Source organism: Rhinopithecus roxellana, chromosome 12 (genome assembly GCF_007565055.1).
Source record: "Rhinopithecus roxellana isolate Shanxi Qingling chromosome 12, ASM756505v1, whole genome shotgun sequence".
Classification (NCBI taxonomy): Eukaryota; Metazoa; Chordata; class Mammalia; order Primates; family Cercopithecidae; genus Rhinopithecus; species Rhinopithecus roxellana.
This window is the reverse complement of record NC_044560.1, coordinates 47,107,382-47,130,366: the sequence shown is the minus strand read 5'-3', so window position 1 is coordinate 47,130,366 and position 22,985 is coordinate 47,107,382. Positions and strand designations below refer to the sequence as shown.

The 22,985-nt window shown below is 40.6% G+C and overlaps 1 protein-coding gene across 4 annotated transcripts in view; it reads left to right on the top strand.

Moving 5' to 3' along the window:
* Positions 1–22,985, top strand: part of PATJ (PATJ crumbs cell polarity complex component) — a 427,780-nt gene that overhangs the window by 40,873 nt on the left and 363,922 nt on the right. For all 4 annotated transcript variants that reach the window (XM_010370672.2, XM_030912915.1, XM_010370673.2 and 1 more), the window contains exons 8-11: positions 6,842–7,060; positions 10,384–10,483; positions 14,532–14,623; positions 16,833–16,974. In XM_010370672.2, coding sequence (XP_010368974.1) covers positions 6,842–7,060; positions 10,384–10,483; positions 14,532–14,623; positions 16,833–16,974 — 553 coding nt within the window. The remainder of the gene's footprint in view (positions 1–6,841; positions 7,061–10,383; positions 10,484–14,531; positions 14,624–16,832; positions 16,975–22,985) is intronic.

The window sequence follows — 22,985 nt, the reverse complement described above, 5'->3', positions numbered from 1 at the left end:
AGTGTTTTCCTTTTCCTGATATACACCTGTGCACAGTTGTTCACATCTATCAACAGGGAGTAGCCAGCTCTAGGAACAACAGAGCTATTGTCTCTTCTAGGGCATATGGTAAGGCCTAGTCATAGGGGACAGAGCAGTATTCACTTCTCCTTTCTTCTCATGTCAGCTGATGGCAGATAAAATCTCTTCAGCCTTCTTGCTATAACCAATTTATCTCCTTCCTCAGCCTGGCCTCATTTGTTGCTTATTACCAGTCAATGTTATGCTTGCTGTAACTCATGAAATGACTTAAGCTGCAGCACCCTCAGGCTCTAGGCTGTGGCACAAGACATGGTATACACCCTCCCTATTATCTACCTTTGGAGAAATTCGTCTCAACACACCTACATCCAAATTAGCCTCTGAAAGGAAAGAGCATAGGATTATAGTGTGTGAGCTTTAGAATCAGACAGATGAAGGCTTGAATTCTGGATCCACCTCTCACCCTTGGCTTAATTCCATGTTTCTAAAATGGTCCCCAAGACACCAGATTTGATGACTTCCTAGGAGGATTCAGAACTTAGCATGCAGTTGTACCCACAGCTATATTTATTACAGTGAAGAATACAAAGCAAAATCAACATGGAAAAGCTTGCATAAGGTAGAGCCTGGAGGAAACCAGGCACAAGCTTCCACGAGTCTTCTCCCTGTGGAGTCATATAGGACACACTTAAATCTTCCAGTGGTCAATTGTGACCACACATCTGAAACGTCTGCCATGGAAGCCCATCAGAGACTCTGCCAAAACATAGGGTTATTACTGGATGCTGGTCACAGAGGCACACACTGTGTAGCATATACTGAAGACCTAGACTTGCAGAAGAATGCAGGTGTTCACACTTTAGGCACCTTGAGCCATTTTTACCAGGGAATGGTGAGACCCCTCACAGAATCTAAGCTCCCAGGTGTTAGCCAAGGGCTCACCTTGTAAGAAGGCCTTTCCAAGGAAAGTTAATGCTTTTTATTTTTTGGCAGGAGATAATTTTGCTTGCCGTAAATAAAAGTCTGTGTGAAAATTCAATGTTAATCAATGTAACATGCTTAGCACAATGCCTCTTAGTTCCCAAAATGCTTATAACCCAATGAGAGACAAATTTATTCTCATTTTGCTTAAGAAGGATCTGAGACTTAGGTAAGATAAACAACTGACCTTTGGCCATACAACTTGACCAAAGTAGAGCTAGGATTTGAACTTGGGTGCATCTGACTCCAAAGCCCTTACTTGTCTTTCTGTTGTGTCCTGCCACTAATGATGTAAAAGAAATGAAGTAGAAAATAGCATTTAGGCCGGGCGCGGTGGCTCAAGCCTGTAATCCCAGCACTTTGGGAGGCCGAGACGGGCGGATCACGAGGTCAGGAGATCGAGACCATCCTGGCTAACACGGTGAAACCCCGTCTCTACTAAAAATACAAAAAACTAGCCGGGCGTGGTGGCGGGCGCCTGTAGTCCCAGCTACTCGGGAGGCTGAGGCAGGAGAATGGCGGGAACCCGGGAGATGGAGCTTGCAGTGAGCCGAGATTGCGCCACTGCACTCCAGCCTGGGCAACAGAGCGAGACTCCGTCTCAAAAAAAAAAAAAAAAAAAAAAAAAGAAAATAGCATTTATTTATGTAAAAAAATTGGTTGATTTATAGAAATCTTTTAAGAAACATTATTGAGATCTAGTTACAATGTCCAATCAGTTAATATAATCGGGCCAATTCCATGGATAGGGAAATTATATGATATTAAAAGGGTAGCTAAAAGGCCTATCTCTCTGTAAGCCTCAGAGCCTCTCCAAAATTCACAGTGCTTGAAACACTCACCTTGAGAACATTCTATCAGTTGTAGCAAGAGTTAAACATCTTTTTGGGAGGTACTTTTTGTTTTGTTTTGTGTGACATTGATAATGGGCAGTGTAAAACCCTTGAAGTGCAGAAACCTATTTCATGTGATCTGAGGAAGTTCTAGGGCAATCAGGTGTACTGGGATACCTCGTTGTCTTCAGAACACAGCCTATTTAAAGGTTGTCATACATTATTGACATTTTGGTATGAAGCAGTTAAAATATGAGTCTATTGACTAGCCAGTAACCTAATACTACGAAGGAATGGAACCAAGCAAGGGTTTGAGGGTGGATGTGGACTTTGACAGACTTTTCAGTGTAGAGTAAAGAAGGCCCAGCTTGAGGTCACTAAATGGTTGGTTAGTCCCAAGCAATTTTGCTTTGAGTGATTCTATAAACAGATGTTTTCTTTATCTTTAAAAATCAGTTAATGAGTGCTCTGGGAATTTGAGTAGGATAGGATAGTTTCTTTAATTCCTTTAGGGAAAAAATGTTTATTTTGTTTTATAAAGTTACGCTTTTCTATCAATGACATGTTGCCTTTTGATTGAAGACCAATAATAAAATTGGCCTGGAATCAAACATAGTTATTATTTCATTTTCTCAGTTGTGGAAGTATTTGGTACCTTTTTTTTTTTTTCCTAAATAGAGACAGAGTCTTGCTCTGTCACTTAGGCTAGAGTGCAGTGGTGTGATCCTAGCTCACTGCAGCTTCCAACTCCTGACTTCAAGCAGTCCTCCCAAAGTGTTGGGATTACAGGTGTGAGCCATGGGTACCTGGACTCATTTTTTAGTTTTTGAAGAAACAAATTTGATTTCTTCTTTTGTAGCTCAGGTCTGAATTACTATAGGTTTTAAAAATTTTTTGAAATTATCATACACAACAGCATATCAGAGAAGTTAAAATGCAAAGTAATGTGGGGTTTTTTTTTTTAGCCTAAAGTTGCTACTTTTTTTTTTGTTTGTTTTTTTGAGACAGTGTCTTCCTCTGTTGCTCAGGCTGGAGTGCAGTGGTATGATTTTGGCTCACTGCATCCTCCACCTCCCAGGTTCAAGTCTTGTGCCTCAGCCTCCCATGTAGCTGGGATCACAGGTGCTCACCACCACTCCCAGCTAATTTTTGTGTTTTTAGTAGATATGGGGTTTCACTATGTTGGCCAGGCTGGTCTGGCGACAGAGTGAGACTCCGTCTCAAACAAAAACAAAAACAAAACAAAAACAAAAACTCTTGACCTCAGGTGATGTGCCAGCCTCGGCCTCCCAAAGTGCTGGGATTACTGGTGTACATTCACTGTAAGTGTGTGATACCCCTGTTGCATCAGCTATTTTAATTTTTCTGCCTTTTACACTATCTTCGCCAATATGCATAATTTTTTTCTCTTTTGAAAGAATATGGATTAATAAAACTTTTATATGTGAATGTTCGATTAGCACGCTGTGTACTTGAATCTTGGCACAGCTATTCGTTGGTTTTCATTGATTGACGATTTCTGTTAAAGAACAAAGGGGACTTTTTGTTTCCTCACACAGAAGACAGGTTATGGAAGGAGAATGTTGATCAGAAAATATCAATAAAATGCAGACTGGGGCTGCTGGACTTAGACAAGGTAGCTGTCATTTTGGTGTCTTTCTATCAATCTAATGACTATTTTTGTGCTTATGAATTCTTTAGAACACCTGCTTTTCTGCAGGAAGAAAATGTTTGACTTTCAGTGACAGATGCAAATTATCGACATCATTTTAAATTAAGAGTTGAGGTAAAATAGAAGAAAACTAATGCCTAGGAAGTGACTAAAAATATACTTTATGATAAAATGTCCTTCTCTGGCCAAGCCAAGGATGAAAACACTTATTAGACATTTTTTTTAAAAATTTTTGATCAAGGCATAATTCTGTTGAAGAATTGTTTGATTTACAGAGGCAACTTTACCTTTATTTTTCATCAGGACCACTGACTTTCTCTTAAGTAGTTGCTTATTTTGTTTCAAGTCTGTTGCATGGATGAAAACAGAATATCAAATTATCACTATTAAAGTAGAAATCCAGCAATTCTTCATTCCTTTTTTCATAACAATATCCTCCTTGCATCTGTTTCCATTTTCTAAGTCTTTCCAGATGTTTCTGAATTAAATTGCATTTCTGCTGCACCACTTCTCTTCACTTCCAGTCCCTTCTAGTGGCTTCTGCAGCATTTACAACAAAGCACAGAGCTTTGTACGCATTATTTCAATCTAAAGCATTCCTTCATTTAGGTTCCTGTAAAATTGGCGAAAAGGAAGGATGGAGAATAGACGTTTCAGTCTAAAGGTGTTTTAGAAAAACTTCTACCTTCAGAATCTCATCTTTAGCTTGCAGGTGGTGCCACCTGGAACTAGGAGTTTGAAGCTTAGAACCGGATTAACCCAATAGTCATTGCTCTGTTCTCAAGCTTTCTCTCCATGTTGCAGAATATCTATTTTTCATCTTCATTTCATTCAAACTTTTTGAGAGTTATAGGCAGTTTCTTGGAGAATAGGAAAGCAGTACATTTACTATCTACTAGCAGCCTTTGCGTGTAGGAGATTGACTTGCTACAGTAATGTTACTCTGGAGATATTGAAGTATAAGGCAAATAACTGGATGAGAGTAGTCTTAGTGAGCAACTTGGATTCAGCTTTGGTTCAACCTTTTTATCAGCTTTGTGACCTTGGTCAAGTCAGTCAAACTTTTTGTATCTCAGTTTTTCTCATTTGATAGTTGTCCTTCTCTAAGTGAGATGGTACATGAAAGTGATTTTGAACCTGTAAGGTGCTCTGCATGTATAAGTTTAAATAAAGCTAGCTGTGTTAACATTGTGGTATCTTTAATGTGCTATAATTAAGATAAGTAGGGTGAATTCAAAGTTTCTGACTAAACAAATTTAGGAAAAATTTTGTAAAAATTAGCTGTTTCAAAAATTTATCGAAGAAGGGAAATGAACATTTTGAACAGATACTCATTTTGATAAATTATTTACCTTCTGTGTATGAAATATACATGTAAAAGAATGTATATAATATCTGTGCACGTTCTAAATGATAATTAAACAATAATTATTTGCAAGACCAACTTGGGCAACAGAGTGGGACTCCATCTCAACAAAACAAAACAATAATTACCAGTGTATAATACATACCACCTAGCTTAAGAAATATAACATTATGTATCTTTTCTTTAAACTCATCTGGAATCTTGACTTTATTTATTTATTTTATTTTTATTTTTTATGAGATAAGAGTCTAGCTCTGGGTCACCTAAGCTGGAGTGCAGTGACGTGATCTTGGCTCACTGCAACCTCCGCATCCCAGGTTCAAGCGATTCGCATGCCTCAGCCTCCCGAGTAGTTGAGATTATAGGTGTGTGCCATCACACCTGGCTAATTTTTGTATTTTTAGTAGAGACGGGGTTTCTCCATGTTGGCCAGGCTGGTCTCGAACTCTTGGCCTCAAGTGATCCACCTACCTTGGCCTCCCAAAGTGCTGGGATTACAGGTGTGAGCCACTATGCTGGCAGAATCATGACTTTAAATACCTCCTATGTGCTGATGACCCACAAGGTTTTTTTTTTTTTTTAACCTCTCCCCAACTCCCGAATTTAAATGCGTAGTCTGGATTTCTCTACTGAACTTCAGATTTGTGTATCTGGCTGTATACCTGTTACCTCCACTTGAATGTCTAATAGGTATCTAAGACAACAGTTCTGAAACTGAACTCCTGATTTCCACCTCACCCATCTGTCCCTCTGTAGTCTTCATCTCAGTTCATGGCAACTCTATCTTTCCAGTTGCTCAGGCTAAAAACTTGGGAGTTTTGACCCTTTTCCCGCCTCATAGCCCATATAGAAGCTATCTGCAGATCCTATTGACAGTTTATTAAAAATATATCTTGGCCAGGCATGGTGGCTCACGCCTGTAATCCAAGCACTTTGAGAGGCTGAGGTGGGTGGATCATGAGGTCAGGAGTTTGAGACCAGCATGACATGGTGAAACCCCGTCTCTACTAAAAATACAAAAATTAGCTGAGCGTGGTGGTGCGCACCTGTAATCCCAGCTATTCAGGAGGCTGAGGCAGGAGAATCCCTTGAACCCCGGAGGCAGAGGTTGCAGTGAGCTGAGATTGCGCCATTGCCCTCCAGCCTGGGTGACAGAGCGCGAGATTCTGATTAAAAAACAAAACAAAACAAAAAACTATCTATCTATCTATCTATCTATCTATCTATCTATCTATCTATCTAGAATCTCACTTCTGAACACCCCAACTGTGAACCACACTCAAGCTATTGTGGATTATTGCTAAAGCCTCCCAACTCGTATTTTTCCTTCTCTCGTTTCCTCTTCTGTAGTTTATTTTAAGCACAGAAGCTTGAATTCTGTTGTTAAAGTCAGTCAGGTAATGTCACTCCTCTGTTTCAAAATCCTACTCAATGCCTTCTCTTCCCAATCATGCAAAGAAGATGTCCTATACTGTCTGACTCCGTGAACTCCCCCATCTCTTAGATTACTCTTTTTTTTCCTCATTTTCTTGTAGCCGCACTGGCATCTTTCTATTCCTCAAACATGTCACTGAGGATGTTGGTTTTCAAGTTCCCAGCTTTATGCTGGAGGCTTCTGTTCTGACCTTTCCTTCTTGAGGTCCTGGCTTTTCTGTCCTTTTCCTTGCACACATGGCCATTAACACCCAACTCTAGGCCATTAGGCATGAGCTTATACCCTCAAGCAAAGGCCTTTTTTAGATTACTGGTTACTTTTCTCATTTTGAGCCTTTCCTTTGTGTTCTACGTGAAATTCCTTTACTCTCGCCATTTCAGCGAGTTATTAACAGTACTCCATTTTATTCAGCATTTTAGGTGGCTTCTTTGTCAGCCATTTTGCCAGAGCCAAAAATCTGATGAACTGTTACTAACTAGTGAAGTTAGAGCATTGATTTCTTGAAATAATTTTGTCTTTTTCTTGGATTGAAGGATGGAAGACTCCAGACAGGGGACCACATCTTGAAGATTGGTGGCACAAACGTGCAGGGAATGACCAGCGAGCAAGTTGCACAAGTTCTAAGGAACTGTGGGAATTCAGTCAGGATGCTGGTTGCTAGAGATCCAGCTGGTGACATTTCAATCACCCCTCCTGCCCCTGCAGCCTTACCTGTTGCCCTGCCTACTGTAGCCAGCAAGGGCCCTGGTTCTGTGAGTTATACATATCATTCTTTCATCTTAAACCAAAGCCTGGGTGTGACACACTGTAAGATAAGAAATTCTTTCAACTTGAAGCACCACATTGGTGTGAGTTGCGCACTCACCAGTGAAACAGGAAAATAAAAAGACTCATTTGGAGACATTAGATATGTTGGTTTTCTATTTTGCTGTTTCTCAGGGTTAAGCCATTCAACCTCCCTTAGCATCAGTGACTTATTTATAAATTGAAGAATAATGATACTTGCCTTGTCTATTTCACTGGGCTGGTGAGGAGACATCCAGGTGGTGGAGGGAAACTGTTAACACTGGCTGGTGTGTGAGAATTATCACTGGTAGCCACAGGCTGGCTAAAGGGAATGGATATCAATAATAATATTTATTATACTAATTATTTTAGTTATGTAATAATAATAGTTATTTTTAATTCTCAAACACCTGGAATTGTTCAGGTCATCTGAAGTCTTCACAGTAATTCTGCCAGATAGGCCTTATTGTACATTTAATAGATGAGGAAAAGAAAGTCAAACATCATGTTAAAGACTTTATAGGGAGTAAGTTGCAAAACTGGAATTTGAATTTACATCTTTCTGGTCCATTCCAAGCTCCTTCCCATTATCTCAACACAGGCTTTTAGTGAAGACATAATAAAGTAAAAGCAAAGAAATGGGTTTTTTGTTTGTTTGTTTGTTTTGTTTTGTTTTTGAGATGGAGTTTCGCTCTTATTGCCCAGGCTGGAGTGCAGTGGCGTGATCTCGGCTCACTGCAACCTCCACCTCCCAGGTTCAAGCGATTCTCCTGCCTCAGCCTCCCGAGTAGCTGGGATGACAGGCACGCACCACCACGCCTGGCTAATTTTGTATTTTTAGTAGAGATGGAGTTTCTCCATGTTGGTCAGGCTGGTCTTGAACTTCCGACCTCAGGTGATCTGCCCACCTTGGCCTCCCAAAGTGCTGGGATTACAGGCGTGAGCCACCATGACTGGCCAGAAATAGGTGTTAAAGGGGGGGTCCAGGAGGAAGAGGAAAGAAAAGAGAAATGGGCCGGACGCAGTGGCTCATGCCTCTAATCCCAGCACTTTGGGAGTCCAAGGTGGGTGCATCACCTGAGGTCAGGAGTTCAAGACCAGCCTGGCCAACATGGCAAAACCCAATCTCTACTAAAAATACAAAAATTAGCCAGATGTGGTGCACACCTGTAGTCCCGGATTCTCCAGCTGAGTCACTTCAACCGAGGAGGCAGAGGTTGCAGTGAGCTGAGATTGCGTCACTGCACTCCAGCCTGGGCAACAGGACAAGACTCTGTTAAAAAAAAGAAAGAAACAAACAAAAACAAAAGGAAAGAGAAATGATTATGGTGGGAAAAGGGTGGAAGGCCACTGATTATCATCACCTGAGATGTCATTCTGTGTATTCTGGGAAGTTGTTGCCTTTCTCTACTTGGAACTGTATGAGTGGAAGTTTTCTATTTGAAATATCAGAACCTTTAAAAAGTTTCTCCAGCTGGGCTCGGTGGCTCATGCCTGTAATCCCAGCACTTTGGGAGACTAAGGCGGGTGGATCACATGAGGCCAGGAGTTCGAGACCAGCCTGGCCAACATGGTGAAACCCAACTCTACTAAAAATACAAAGATTAGCCAGGAGTGGTGGCACACGCTTGTAATCCCAGCTACTTAGGAGACTGAGGCAGGAGAATCACTTGAACCCGGGAGGTGGAAGTTGCAGTGAGCTGAGATCCTGCCACTGCACTCTAGCCTGGGTGACAGAGTAAGACTCTGTCTCAAAAAAAAAATAGTTTCTCCAAATTGTGGTTACATTTTCTTTTTCCTCTATTACTCTAGTTCCCTGGAGCCATCTACTTTGTAGTGAGAGACAAATGTGGATATGTGATAAGTGAAAACTTGATCGAATCAATTATTTACTTTCTCATGTTAATGTTTTGAATTAAAAGCAAAGTATTATGTATTTAGACACCTTACTCATTTACAGAATAGTTTAAAAGACGAGTATTGAAAATAAGTTTTAGGGTCAGATGCAGTAACTCACACCTGTAGTCCCAGCTACCTGGAAGGCTGAAGGGGGAGGATTGCTTGAGGCCAGGAGTTTGAGGTTGCAATAAGCTGTGATTGCTACATTGCACTCCTGCTTGGGTGACAGAGCAAGATTCTGTCTCTGGAAAAAAACAAAAAAACCAACAACAAAGAAGAAAATAAAATAAGTTTTAGGTCGATATTTTTATATTACTGAACAATAATTAGTTTTACGTTTTGTTTCTAAATTTTTCTTTATGTTCGTAGTTCTTTCAGGTACAAATATAGCCTAACTTTTTTCTAAGTGGTTATATTAGTTTTCTATTGTTGTATAACAAATTTACTGGTTTAAAACAATGTCCTTTGTTAGTTCACAGTTCTGTAGGTCAGAATTCAGGGTGGGCTTGGCTGGGCTCCCTGCTTAGCTGCTGTAGCTTCTTTTTTTCCTTTTTCTTTTTTTTTCTTTTTCTTTTTTGAGATAGAGTCTTGCTCTGTTGCCCAGCCTGGAGTGCAGTGGTGTAATCTCGGCTCACTGCAGCCTCCGCCTCTTGGGTTCAAGCGATCCTCCTGTATCAGCCTCCGAAGCAGTGGGGGTTACAGGCATGTGCCACCACGCCTGGCTAATTTTTGTATTTTTAGTAGAGACGGGGTTTTACCATGCTGGCCAGGCTGGTCTCAAACTCCTGACCTCGGTGATCTGCCCACCTCGGCCTCCCAAAATGCTGGTATTATAGGTGTGAGCCACTGTACCTGGCCTCTGCTTAGCTTCTTACGAAGGCCAAAATCAAGGTGTGGGCCTGGCTGAGCTCTTTTCTGGATGCCGTGGGGATAGTCCACGTCAGTCTCATTCAGATTGTTGGCAGAATCTTGTTCCTTGCAACTGTAGGACTGAGGTCCCCTTTTATTTGTTGGCTGCCAGCCAGAGACCTCTTTCGGCTCCTTAAGGTCCCCCACATTACTTGTCACATGACTTCCTCCGTCTTCAAACCACAAGTTGAGTCCTTAATGATTCAGATCTTTTTCATTTCCCTTTCTACTGCCAGCAGGAGAAAACTCTGCCTTTAAAGGACTCCAGTGATGAGATTAGGCCCACCTGGATAATCTCCATTTTGCCATGTAATATGGCATCAATATGGAGTAGCATAAGGGATGGAAGGTCATGGGACCGTCTTAAAATTCTGCCTACCATAGGCGCTAAGAAAACACTTGACAAACCTTGCGCAGATTGACTATGTACACACAGGTATGCCACTAAGCATATATAATTAAATTTGGTTTTTCCTTTTAGGACAGTTCTCTTTTTGAAACTTACAATGTTGAGCTCGTGAAAAAAGATGGGCAGAGTCTTGGAATTAGAATTGTTGGCTATGTTGGAACATCTCATACAGGTAAATGAATCATTTCTATTTTATATTTGGAAATAATCGTAAAGGATGTTAAGGTTTCTATATAATAAAATTAAATACTTGAGGATTTTAATTTAAATCTTGAACAATAAAACCATGAATCTATGCTAGCAACCAGTCACTTCTCAGTGATTACAGAGTCACATTTTTATCTCAGTAGTTTTATAGCTGGCTTGATATCCATTAACAAAATAATATAGTTGGCCAGCTCAGTGTATAATATTTGAATTGTACCTTCTCTTGTTTGTAAAATAGCTATATTATGAATATTGTTAATATATTATGATAGATTAGATTTGTGATAAGTAAATTGGTTACTGTATATGTTTCATATTGTAAATGTTCCCAGAGTGTAACTATTATGTTTTATCACTAAAAAAAAAGTTAAAACAAGCATTTTCATTAGAACTATTTTCCTTTCATGTAAAAGGAATAAACTATGAGAATAAATACACAGTTCAAGTATCTCTGAATAAAACTCTCTCAACTCCTATCTGCAAAGCTTTGGTAACTTTCACTATAAGATTTATTCCTTTAATTTAAGATAATTATTAGGGTAAGAAAAAAATAAACTTTTCCATAAATATTTGCTAATAATATGAAAATTCAGAGTTATAAAATGTTCTGGTATTTTTTAATAGCAAGATTGCAGAGTTCATTTCCTTAAAAAAATTGTTATTTTGCATACTTACAGCAGGTGGAAGGATTAAGAGTGCTAATGTATTCAAAGTCCTGAATGAAATTCATGTCAGACCACCTTGTGCTATTTTAGCCTAATGAAATATCTTTTTTCAAACCTTTAGATTCTAAGTGCCACCTTTATTTAGGTTCAGAATTTAATGACATTCAAAAGAGCTCAGTGTGGATTGTATAATAATGTTGCAAAAAACCACTTTGAGTAGTTTTTAGTATGTTAAGTGTGGTTAGAGGAATCATTAGTTCCTAAACTTATGATTTTGTTCCTAAGTGAAAGTGAATGACTGGTAGAACATTGAGAAAATTTCATGTTTACATTACTGAAGAAAGGAAAGTATCTTTTTAATGTTTTACTTCTTTTTTTTTTTGAGACAGAGTCTCACTCTGTCGCCCAGGCTGGAGTGCAGTGGAGCAATCTTGGCTCACTGCACCCTTCACCTCCCAGTTTCAAGAGATTCTTCTACCCCAGCCTTCGGGTAGCTGGGACTGCAGGCATGCACCACCACGCCCAGATAATTTTTGTATTTTTAGCAGAGACAGGGTTTCACTATGTTGGCCAGGGCGGTCTCAAACTCATGACCTCAGATGATCCACCTGCCTTGGCCTCCCAAAGTGCTGGGATTACAGGCGTGAGCCACCATGCCTGGCCCATTTTATTTCTTTACCCTCAAAAGTTTTTTGGACTGGGTAGTTAGGGGTGGCAGGGAGCAGGTAAATCCAAACACAACTCAACATGCTTTTTAAAAAGTGGTCTTTGAAAATCATTTTTGCTGTATTCTATTCATTGGATTTTTGAGCAGTTCTGGAGAGGGTAGAAAAATGAATAAGAAAAGTCTGTTCAGGGAGACAAATGTGTAAGAAACACTTAGTTCTTTTTTAAAAATTATTATTATCATTTTTTTTTTTCCTTTTCTGAGATGGAGTCTTGCTCTGTCACCCAGAGCTGTAGTGCAGTGGCGTGATCTTGGCTCACTGCAACCTCTGCCTCCCAGGTTCAGGTGACTCTTGTGCCTCAGACTCCCCAGTAGCTGGGACTACAGGTGCGCACCACCAGACCCGGTTCACATTCTGCAGATGTGAAATCTGCAGATATGCGGGGCCCACTGTACAAGCAAACTATCATGGTATGGCAGATGACATATTCAGTTTGTCAGAGGGAAATGGAGAATTCACAAAGAAGGCAGCTTTTGAGCTATGAATGGAAAAGAAGAAGGGTTTTGATAGGTCAAAGTTTACCAGAAGAAAGAAGCTAGAGAAAAGGTAAAATCATGAAAATGCTAGCTGTTTTGGGGGAAATGTCAAGTGTGTGCTGTGGACCAGGCTTGGTGGTTCATGCCTGTAATACCAGCACTTTGGGAGGCTGAGGCTGGCGGCTCATTTGAGCCCAGAAGTTCAAGACCAGCTTGGGCAACATGGTGAAACCCTGTCTCTACAAAAAATTAAAAAAATTGTAGCTCCAGCTACTCAGGAGACTGAGGTGGGAGGATCGCTTGAGCTGGGGAGGCAGAAGCTGCAGTGAGCCGTGATTGTGCCACTACACACCAACCTGCAACCTGGGCAACAGAGCCAGGCCTTGTTTCAAAAAAGATAGTAATAATAAGAGTCTGGTGTGTCCAGACTTATTTTCTTGGAAAGTTGTAGTGGAAATTGAAGTCAAAAAATAAATTTGGGCAGATTATGGAAGGCCTTGACTGTGATTCTATGAAATTTATATTTTATTTTGTTGGCAATGGGAAGCAATTTATGTTTATTTTTTCTTATACAGTTTTTTTTTTTTGAAACAGAATCTTGTTCTGTTGCCCAGGCTGGAGTACAGTGGCATGATCTCAGCTCACTGCATCCTCCACCTTCTGGGTTCAAGCGATTCTCCTGCCTGCCTCAGCCTCCCAAGTAGCTGGGATTAGACGTGCACCATCACGCCCAGCTAATTTTTGTACTTTCGTAGAAACAGGGTTTCGCCATGTTGGCCAGGCTGGTCTTGAACTCCTGACCTCAAGTGATCTCTCTGTCTCAGCCTCCCAAAGTGCTGGGATTACAGGTGTGAGCCACTGTGCCCGGAAATTTTTTTTTTTTTTTTTTTTTTTTTTTTAAGAGACAAGCCTTAAGCTTCTGGGCTCAGGTGATCCTCATGCCTCAGCCTCCAGAGTAGCTGGAATCACAGGCAATACACCATCACTCCTAGCTAATTTTAAAATTTTTTATAGAGATGACATCCCACTATGTCACCCAGGCTGGCCTCAAAGTCCAGGGCTCAGGTGATCCTCCCGCCTCAGCCTCCCAAAGTGCTGGGATTACAACTGAACAACTACACCTGGCCTACAAATAATGTTTTGAGTTTATTTGGAAATATAAATGTAAAATCATGCAGATCTATTGTGCTTTATTTTCCAGTTTCTGTTCCTGTCTCTGCCCATGGGAAGGCATGCTTTACAATTAAAGTTTTAAATTTTAAATTAAAAAAATTTTTGTAGCCATTTGTCTGTTTCAATGTTTTATTTTATAATATATAAAGATTATTTCATGTTGCTGAGCTCATACTAATTTTTGTTTGTAGTTGTTAAGACCATATGTGCTTTTCTGGGCCAGGCATGGTAGCTCATACCTGTAATCCCAGCACTTTGGGAGGCCTAGGTGGATGGATCACTTGAGGTCAGGAATTCGAGACCAGCCTGACCAACATGGTGAAACCCCATCTCTACTAAAAATATGAAAATTATCTGGATGTGGTGGTCGGTGCCTGTAATTCCAGCTACTTAGGAGGCAGGAGAATCGCTTGAACTCTGGAGGTGGAGGTTGCAGTGAGCTGTGATCGTGCCATTGCACTCCAGCCTGGGCAACAAGAGCAAAACTCCGTCTCAAAAAGGAAACAAACAAAAAGATAATATGTAGTTTTCTTATTTCTGTGTCTGTGAAGCTAACATGAGCAGTGATCTAAATATAGGCAGGAAGACCTAGGAGACTCTTGTCATAGTGATGGTAAAAAAAATGATGAAGTGTTATGCCACATCAGTAATAAGAGTAGAGACAGACTAAGAGAGAGTCAGACTTACTCTGGGCTCTCCTGAATTCCAGCTTAAATTAGAGTACATTTCATCAGGGTTCCATTACTGATTATTTTTCCAGAAGAGTAGTCATCAGTCAAATCATTTCAAATTCGGGTCACTTGAGATGGTGACAGTTTGAAATAATCCATCAATTTCTCTGCTTGTGTTCAAAATAGTATTTATCAAACCTCCAGTCAACCCCGTTAGCTAATTAACCTCTTGATACAAATTTTGCAATCAAGGCCTAATTAGAATTTTCTTCCTTTTTCTGTATGTCTGTGCACCTTAAGGGGAAGCTTCAGGGATTTATGTGAAAAGTATAATGCCTGGCAGTGCTGCGTACCACAATGGCCGCATTCAAGTGAATGACAAAATAGTTGCCGTAAGTAATTAGCCTCTGTTTTAGGTTTGATTCTAGTTGAAAAAAAGGTTGATCATTATTATAATACATGTGAGGGGGGAATAGCTTAATATAGTTTTATAAGGTTTTTTAAAAAATTAAGTTTGTTGTACAGTAAAATCTCATTATTTTGGACTCTTCTTCCTACATTAACTTTTTTTTCACTGTCAGTAAATAAAGGATTCACTAAACATATTGGTAAAAAAATATATTTTTTCTATACATATATGTTTGAAAGATGTTCTAGCATTCTTCTAGAATACCCTGCGAGTACTACACTGTGTTCTTTAAACTCACCCATTTTATCTATAATTAATAGGCCATTAACCAGCTCTTTTTATCTTTTTGTGAAAGTAGTTTTCCTATTAATAATTATGAGTACCACTAAAATTGAGGTATTTTACATATTTAAGAATATAATAATTACCTTTTATCAATTAAAACTGGCCTTTCCCCCATTTAGTAGAAATTAGTTCAATTTATATATATACTTATATTAATGTCTGTACACATGTATACATACACATTGCTTAACATAGAAACAAATGCTGCGTGGTATGATTTGAGTCCTTGTCCTTCAAATCTATCTAAGAAAGCACATTTCATGACTTGTTGGCTTTAAAAGCCTTATGGGGGAAAGTTGAAATACTTATAGCTAGCTCAAAGAAGATTGAGAGAGGAAGCCTATTGGTCCAGATAGACTTCAGGAATTGGGCTTGACATAGATTAAGAATACTATTCTTGCTCACACTTTTTCAGAAAACTAGAAGACCTATTGGAGGGAGATCAGTGTGTTTCTTGAAAATATCATGTGGTGATATGAATAGAGGGATGAAGTATTAGATGGCTTCTTCAGTTTTGATAATAATTGGCTGGGTGCGGTGGCTCAAGCCTGTAATCTCAGCACTTTGGGAAGCCGAGGCGGGCGGATCACAAGGGCAGGAGATCGAGACCATCCTGGCTAACCTGGTGAAACCCTGTCTCTACTAAAAAAAAAATACAAAAAACTAGCCGGGCGAGGTGGCAAGCGCCTATAGTCCCAGCTACTCGGGAGGCTGAGGCAGGAGAATGGCGTGAACCCGAAAGGCGGAGCTTGCAGTGAGCTGAGATCCGGCCACTGCACTCCAGTCTGGGCGACAGAGTGAGACTCCGTCTCAAAAAAAAAAAAAAAAAAAGTGATGACTTCTATTAATACATCTTGAGAGCTATGTATAATAACTGGTCATCTTTTATGGCATTTTGAATTTTGAATTGCATCAGAGATTAAAGTCCTTTATAACTCTCAGGCTATTAGTTAAGTGACAAATTTGAATTTGCTTTCTAGTATGTGAGGAAGTTTCTCAGCATGTTTTACTAGTTTTACATCCTTATTCAAGAATACATCCTAAGGTCTAAATTAATTCTTTTCTTTTCTTTTTACTTTTCTTTTCTTTACTTTTCTTTTCTTTTTTCTTTCTTTTCTTCCTCTTTCTTTCCCTCCCTTCCTCTTTCTTTCCCTTCCTTCCCCCTTCCCTCCTTCCTCCCTTCCCTCCTTTCCCCCTTCCCTCCTTCCCCCTTCCCCCCTTTTCCCCTCCTCCTTTTCCCCCTTCCCCCCTTCCCCCTTCCCACTTCCCCCCTTCTCCTTCCTTCCTTCCTTCCTTCCTTCCTTCCTTCCTTCCTTCCTTCCTTCCTTCCTTCCTTCCTTCCTTCCTTCCCTCCCTCCCTCCCTCCGTCCCTCCTTCCCTCCCTCCCTCCCTCCCTCCTTCCCTCCCTCCCTCCCTCCCTCCTTCCCTCCTTCTCTCCTTCCCTCCTTCCCTCCTTCCCTCCTTCCTTTGTCTTGCTCTGTCACCCAGGCTGGAGTGCAATGACACAATCTTGGCTCACTCCAACCACTGCTTCCCAGGTTCAAGCGATTCTCCTGTGTCAGCCTCCCGAGTAGCTGGGTCTACAGGTGTCTGCCACCACACCTGGCTAATGTTTGTATGTTTAGTAGAGATGGGGTTTCGCCATGTTGGCCAGTCTGGTCTCAAACTCCTGACCTCAGGTGATCCACCCACCTTGGCCTACCAAAGTACTGGGATTACAGGCACGAGCCACCATACCTGGCCTAAATAATTTATTTTTGGACTGAAAGGAATTGCCTCATTTTTGCCAGAGCTAAAAATAGTAGCTAACTTGAAACCTCTGTTTAATGTTTCTCTTGATGTTTTAGGTCGATGGCGTGAACATTCAGGGTTTTGCCAACCAAGATGTTGTTGAAGTATTACGAAATGCAGGGCAGGTGGTACACCTAACCCTAGTTCGAAGGAAGACATCCTCATCTCCTTCTCCACTTGAACCACTTTCAGCCAGAGGTGATTTAATTTGCCACCCCTCTATCCCTCAAGTAGTTTATATTTGGAAGAGCAGTTCAATTTTGGAAGTTGCTCCATGAGTCTCAGCAGGAAATGTTGTCCTGCCTCGTGTAATGCACTGATGGAGAAATGAGTCAGCTCATTTGTTCATCGAAGAAGTGTTTTCTTTGCTTACTATGTCAGTCAGAATGGTAGGATGTGCACCTTGACATGCACTAAGCTCTGAGAGCATCTCTAAATGGAGATGAAAATCATTTTTTCTAAAAGCTTTCAAATTTCATTGATTACATATATTTGAATAATAAAGCGTTGACACCTTTGTTGGGGGAATCTCATTTGTCTAATGCTTTGATGTTTTGCAGACTTCAGGTTTCCTATTACTGCCTCAAAAAAAGGCTGGAGTGCAGTGGCATGATCTTGGCTCACTACAACCTCTGCCTCCTGGGTTCAAGTGATTCTTATGCCTCCACCTCCCAAGTAGCTGGGACTATAGGCATGTGCCACCACACACAGCTAATTCTGTTTGTATTTTTAGTAGAGACGAGGTTTCACCATGTTAATCAGGCTGGTCTCAAACCCCTGACCTCAGGCGATCTGCCTGCCTTTGTTTTCCAACGTGCTGTAATTACAGGTGTGAGCCACCGCGCCCAGCCAGATTTCCTATTACTTTTAACAATATATTTTATTCTAGTCTGCTTCTTGATTTACTTTTTGAGGTATACTGAGAGAAAATAAAACACGTATCTGTCTTTTGTTTTTTTTTAAGACAGGTCTCACTTTGTTGCCCAGGCTGGAGTGCAGTGGCACGATCATGGCTCACTGCAGCCTTACTTCCTGGGCTCAAGTTATCCTCCCACCTCAGCCTCTTGAGTAGCTGGGACCACAGGCAAGCACCACCAAACCCAGATAATTTATTTATTTATTTATTTTGTAGAGATGGGGTCTTTCCTGGGTTGCCCATGCTAGTCTCAAACTCCTGAGCTCAAGTGATCCACCTGCCTTGGCCTCCTAAAGTACTGGGATTACAGGTGTGAACCACAGTGCCCGGCTGCATGTCATTTTTTTTTTTTTTTTTTTTTTTTTTTTTTTTTTTTGAGACGGAGTCTCGCTCTGTCGCCCAGGCTGGAGTGCAGTGGCCGGATCTCAGCTCACTGCAAGCTCCGCCTCTCGGGTCCACGCCATTCTCCTGCCTCAGCCTCCCGAGTAGCTGGGACTACAGGCGCCCGCCACCACGCCCGGCTAGTTTTTTGTAATTTTTAGTAGAGACGGGGTTTCACCATGTTAGCAGGATGGCCTCGATCTCCTGACCTCGTGATCCGCCCGTCTCGGCCTCCCAAAGTGCTGGGATTACAGGCTTGAGCCACCGCGCCCGGCCGCATGTCAGTTTTTAATTATCAACTTATAAATGTATAGATGAACAAAAGTTGATAATCATGGAAACACATATTCAATTTAGAATGAGTGACTTACTGGGTGCAGTAATTCTAACCATGCTTGGTGGCTCACGCTTGTAATTCCAGCACTTCTGGAGGCCGAGGCAGGAGAATCGCTTGAGGCCAGGAATTTAAGACCAGCCTGGCCAACATAGGGAGACCCCTTCTGTACAAAAAATTAAACATTAGCCGGGCCTGGTGGCACCCACCTGTATTCCCAGCTGCTCAGGAGACTCAGGCAGGAGGATGACTTGAACCTAGGAGTTTGAGGCTTCAGTGAGCAAAAAAGTTGCCACTGCATGCTGGCCTGGGTGACAGAATCAGACCTGTCTCTTAAAAGGAAAAAAACAAAAACAAAAACGTGACTAGCTATATAACTAAGAAGTAAGAAATACTTAAATTAGAATTTGACAGAAGATCATTTTTTTTCTTCTGGAAATATTCCTCTGAAGATGCAATACACCTGGAAGCCTTTGCTTTCAGCCAATAGTGATTTGTATTTCAGTTGGAACTTCTTTTATGTGATAGTAGAACTTTTGTTGCTGAAAGACAGATCCAACTGCATCCAATGTATGAAATTAAAAATTGCCTAAATAGTGCAAATTGTACAAATGCCATTTAATTTTTTAATTAACTAATTATTTATTTATTTTTATTTATTTTTTGAGACGGAGTCTTGCCCTGCCGCCTAGGCTGGAGTACAGTGGTGCGATCTCGGCTCACTGCAAGCTCTGCCTCCTGGGTTCACGCCATTCTCCTGCCTCAGCCTCCCGAGTAGCTGGGACTACAGGCGTCCACCACCATGCCTGGCTAATGCTTTGTATTTTTTAGTAGAGACGGGGTTTCACTGTGTTAGCCAGGATGGCCTCGATCTCCTGACCTCGTGATTTGCCTGCCTCGGCCTCCTAAAATGCTGGGATTACGGGCCTGAGCCACTGCGACTGGCCTATTTATTTATTTTCAAGATGAAGTTTCATTCTTGTCACCCAGGCTGGAGTGCAATGGCGCCATCTTGGCTTACTGCAACCTCCACCTCCCGTGTTCAAGTGATTCTCCTGCCTCAGCCTCCCGAGTAGTTGGAATTACAGGTGCTGCCTGCCACCACGCCTGGCTAATTTTTTTATTTTTAGTAGAGACAGGGTTTCATTATGTTGGCCAGGCTGTTCTCAAACTCCTGACCTCGTGATCTGCCTGCTTTGGCCTCCCAAAGTGCTTGGATTACAGGCGTGAGCCACCCCCCCCGCCTGGCACAAATGCCATATTGACCTTAAATGGCTTACATAAATATTTATATAAATATGTTTTTTTTTAATTTAACAATTTTTTTATTTTTATAGATTCAGGGGATAAATGTGCAGGTTTATTACATGGATATATATGCATAGTGTTGGGGTTTGGGCTTCTAGTATACCCATCACCCAAATAGTGAACATCATACCAAATATGTAATTTTTCAACCCTCACCCCCTCTCCACCAGCCTCCTTCATCCTGGGATCCACAATGTTTAGTATCTTCTTCTGCAAGTCCGTGTGTACCCATTGTTTAGCTTCTACTTATAAGTGAGAACATGGAGTGTTTAATTTCCTGTTTCCAAGTTATTTCACTTAGAATAATGGCCTCCAGCACCATTCATGTTGCTGAAAACAAAACAGAACAGAACATAATTTCATTCTTTTTATGGCTGTATAGTAGTCCCTGGTATATACTACATTTTCTGTATCCTATCATCTGTTGATGGACACTTAGATTGCTTTCATGACTTTGGTATTACAAATAGTGCTGAAATAAACATACTAGTACCTGAGTCTTTTTGATAGAACTATTTCTTTTCCTTTGAGTAGATACCAAGTAGTGGAGTTACTGGGTCAAATGGTTGTGCTATTTTTAGTTCTTTAAGAGATCTCCATACTGTTTTCCACATGGACAGAAGTTGTGCTAATTTACATCCCCACCAACAGTGTGTAAGTGTTCCCTTTTCTCCACATCCTTGCCAATATCAGTTATTTTTTGACTTTTTAATAATGGCCGTTCTGACTGATACGGGATGGTATCTCATTGTGGTTTGAATGTGGTTTTAATTGCAGGATTGTTAGTTTGTTGGCTACTTATATATCTACTTTTGAGAAATGTCTGTTCATGTATTTTTCCCACTTTTTAATGGGGAGTTGTTTTATTCTTATTGAGTTGTGTGAGTTCCTTCTAGAACCTGAATATTAGTCATTCATTGGAGACATACTTTGCAAATATTTTCTCCCATTCTGTAGGTTGTCTGTTTACTGTGTTGACTATGTGGACTACTTAGTTTGCTATGCAGAAGCTTTTTTTTAAATTTAATTTTTATTTTTTTAAATTATACTTTAAGTTCTAGGGTACATGTGCACGACGTGCAGGTTTGTTACATATGTGTACATGTGACATGTTAGTGTGCTGCACCCATTAACTCATCATTTATATTAGGTATTTCTCCTGATGCTACCCCTCTCCACTCCTCCCACCCTACAACAGTCCCCGGTGTGTGACGTTCCCCACCCTGTGTCCAAGTGTTCTCATTGTTCAGTTCACACCTATGAGTGAGAACGTGCGGTGTTTGGTTTTCTGTCTTTGCAATAGTTTGCTCGGAATGATGGTTTCCAGCTTCATCCATGTCTCGGCAAAGGACATGAACCCATCCTTTTTTATGGCTGCATAGTATTCCATGGTGTATATGTGCCACATTTTCTTAATCCAGTCTATCATTGATGGACATTTAGGTTGGTTCCAACTCTGCTATTGTGAATAGTGCCACAATAAATATACATGTGCATGTGTCTTTAAAGCAGCATGATTTATAATCCTTTGGGTATATACCCAGTAATGGGATGGCTGGATCAAATGGTATTTCTAGTTCTAGGTCCTTGAGGAATCGCCACACTGTCTTCAACAATGGTTGAACAAGTTTACACTCCCACCAACAGTGTAAAAGTGTTCCTATTTCTCCACATCCTCTCCAGCACCTGTTGTTTCCCCTCTTTTTAATGATTGCCATTTTAACTGGTGTGAGATGGTATCTCATTGTGGTTTTGATTTGCATTTCTCTGATGGCTGGTGGTGATGAGCATTTTTTCATGTGTCTGTTGGCTGCATAAATGTCTTCTTTTGAGAAGTGTCTGTTCATATCCTTTGCCCACTTTTTGATGGGGTTGTTTGTTTTTTTCTTGTAAATTTGTTTAAGTTCTTTGTGGATTCTGGATATTAGCCCTTTGTCAGATGGGTAGATTGCAAAAATTTTCTCCCATTCTGTAGGTTGCCTGTTCACTCTGATGGTAGTTTCTTTTGCTGTGCAGAAGCTCTTTAGTTTAGTTAGATCCCATTTGTCTATTTTGGCTTTTGTTGCCATTACTTTTGGTGTTTTAGTCATGAAGTCCTTGCCCACACCTATGTCCTGAATGGTATTGCCTAGATTTTCTTCTAGGGTTTTTATGGTTTTAGGTCTAACATTTAAGTCTTTAATCCATCTTGAATTAATCTTTATATAAGGAGTAAGGAAGGGATCCAGTTTCAGCTTTCTATATATGGCTAGCCAGTTTTCCCAGCACCATTTATTAAATAGGGAATCCTTTCCCCATTTCTTGTTTTTGTCAGGTTTGTCAAAGATGAGATGGTTGTAGATGTGTGGTATTATTTCTGAGGACTCTGTTCTGTTCCATTGGTCTATATCTCTGTTTTGGTACCAGTACCATGCTGTTTTAGTTACTGTAGCCTTGTAGTATAGTTTGAAATCAGGTAGCATAATGCCTCCAGCTTTGTTCTTTTTACTTAGGATTGTCTTGGCAATGCGGGCCTTTTTTTGGTTACATATGAACTTTAAAGTAGTTTTTTCCAATTCTGTGAAGGAAGTCATTGGTGGCTTGATGGGGATGACACTGAATCTATAAATTACGTTGGGCAGTATGGACATTTTCACAATATTGATTCTTCCTATCCATGAACATGGAATGTTCTCCCATTTGTTTGTATCCTCTTTTATTTCGTTGAGCAGTGGTTTGCAGTTCTCCTTGAAGTCCTTCACATCCCTTGTAAGTTGGATTCCTAGGTATTTTATTCTCTTTGAAGCAGTTGTGAATGGGAGTTCACTCATAATTTGGCTCTCTGTTTGTCTGTTATTGCTGTGTAGGAATGCTTGTGATTTTTGCACATTGATTTTGTATCCTGAGACTGCTGAAGTTGCTTATCAGCTTAAGGAGATTTTGGGCTGAGACAGTGGGGTTTTCTAAATATACAATCATGTCATCTGCAAACGGGACAGTTTGACTTCTTCTCTTCCTAATTGAATACGCTTTATGTCTTTCTCCTGCCTGATTGCCCTGGCCAGAACTCCCAACACTATGTTGAATAGGAGTGGTGAGAGAGGGCATCCCTTTCTTGTACCAGTTTTCAAAGGGAATGCTTCCAGTTTTTGCTCATTCAGTATGATATTGGCTTGTGGGTTTGTCATAAATAGCTCTTATTATTTTGAGATACCTTCCATCAATACCGAATTTATTGTGAGTTTTTAGCATGAAGGGCTGTTGAATTTTGTCAAAGGCCTTTTTTGCATC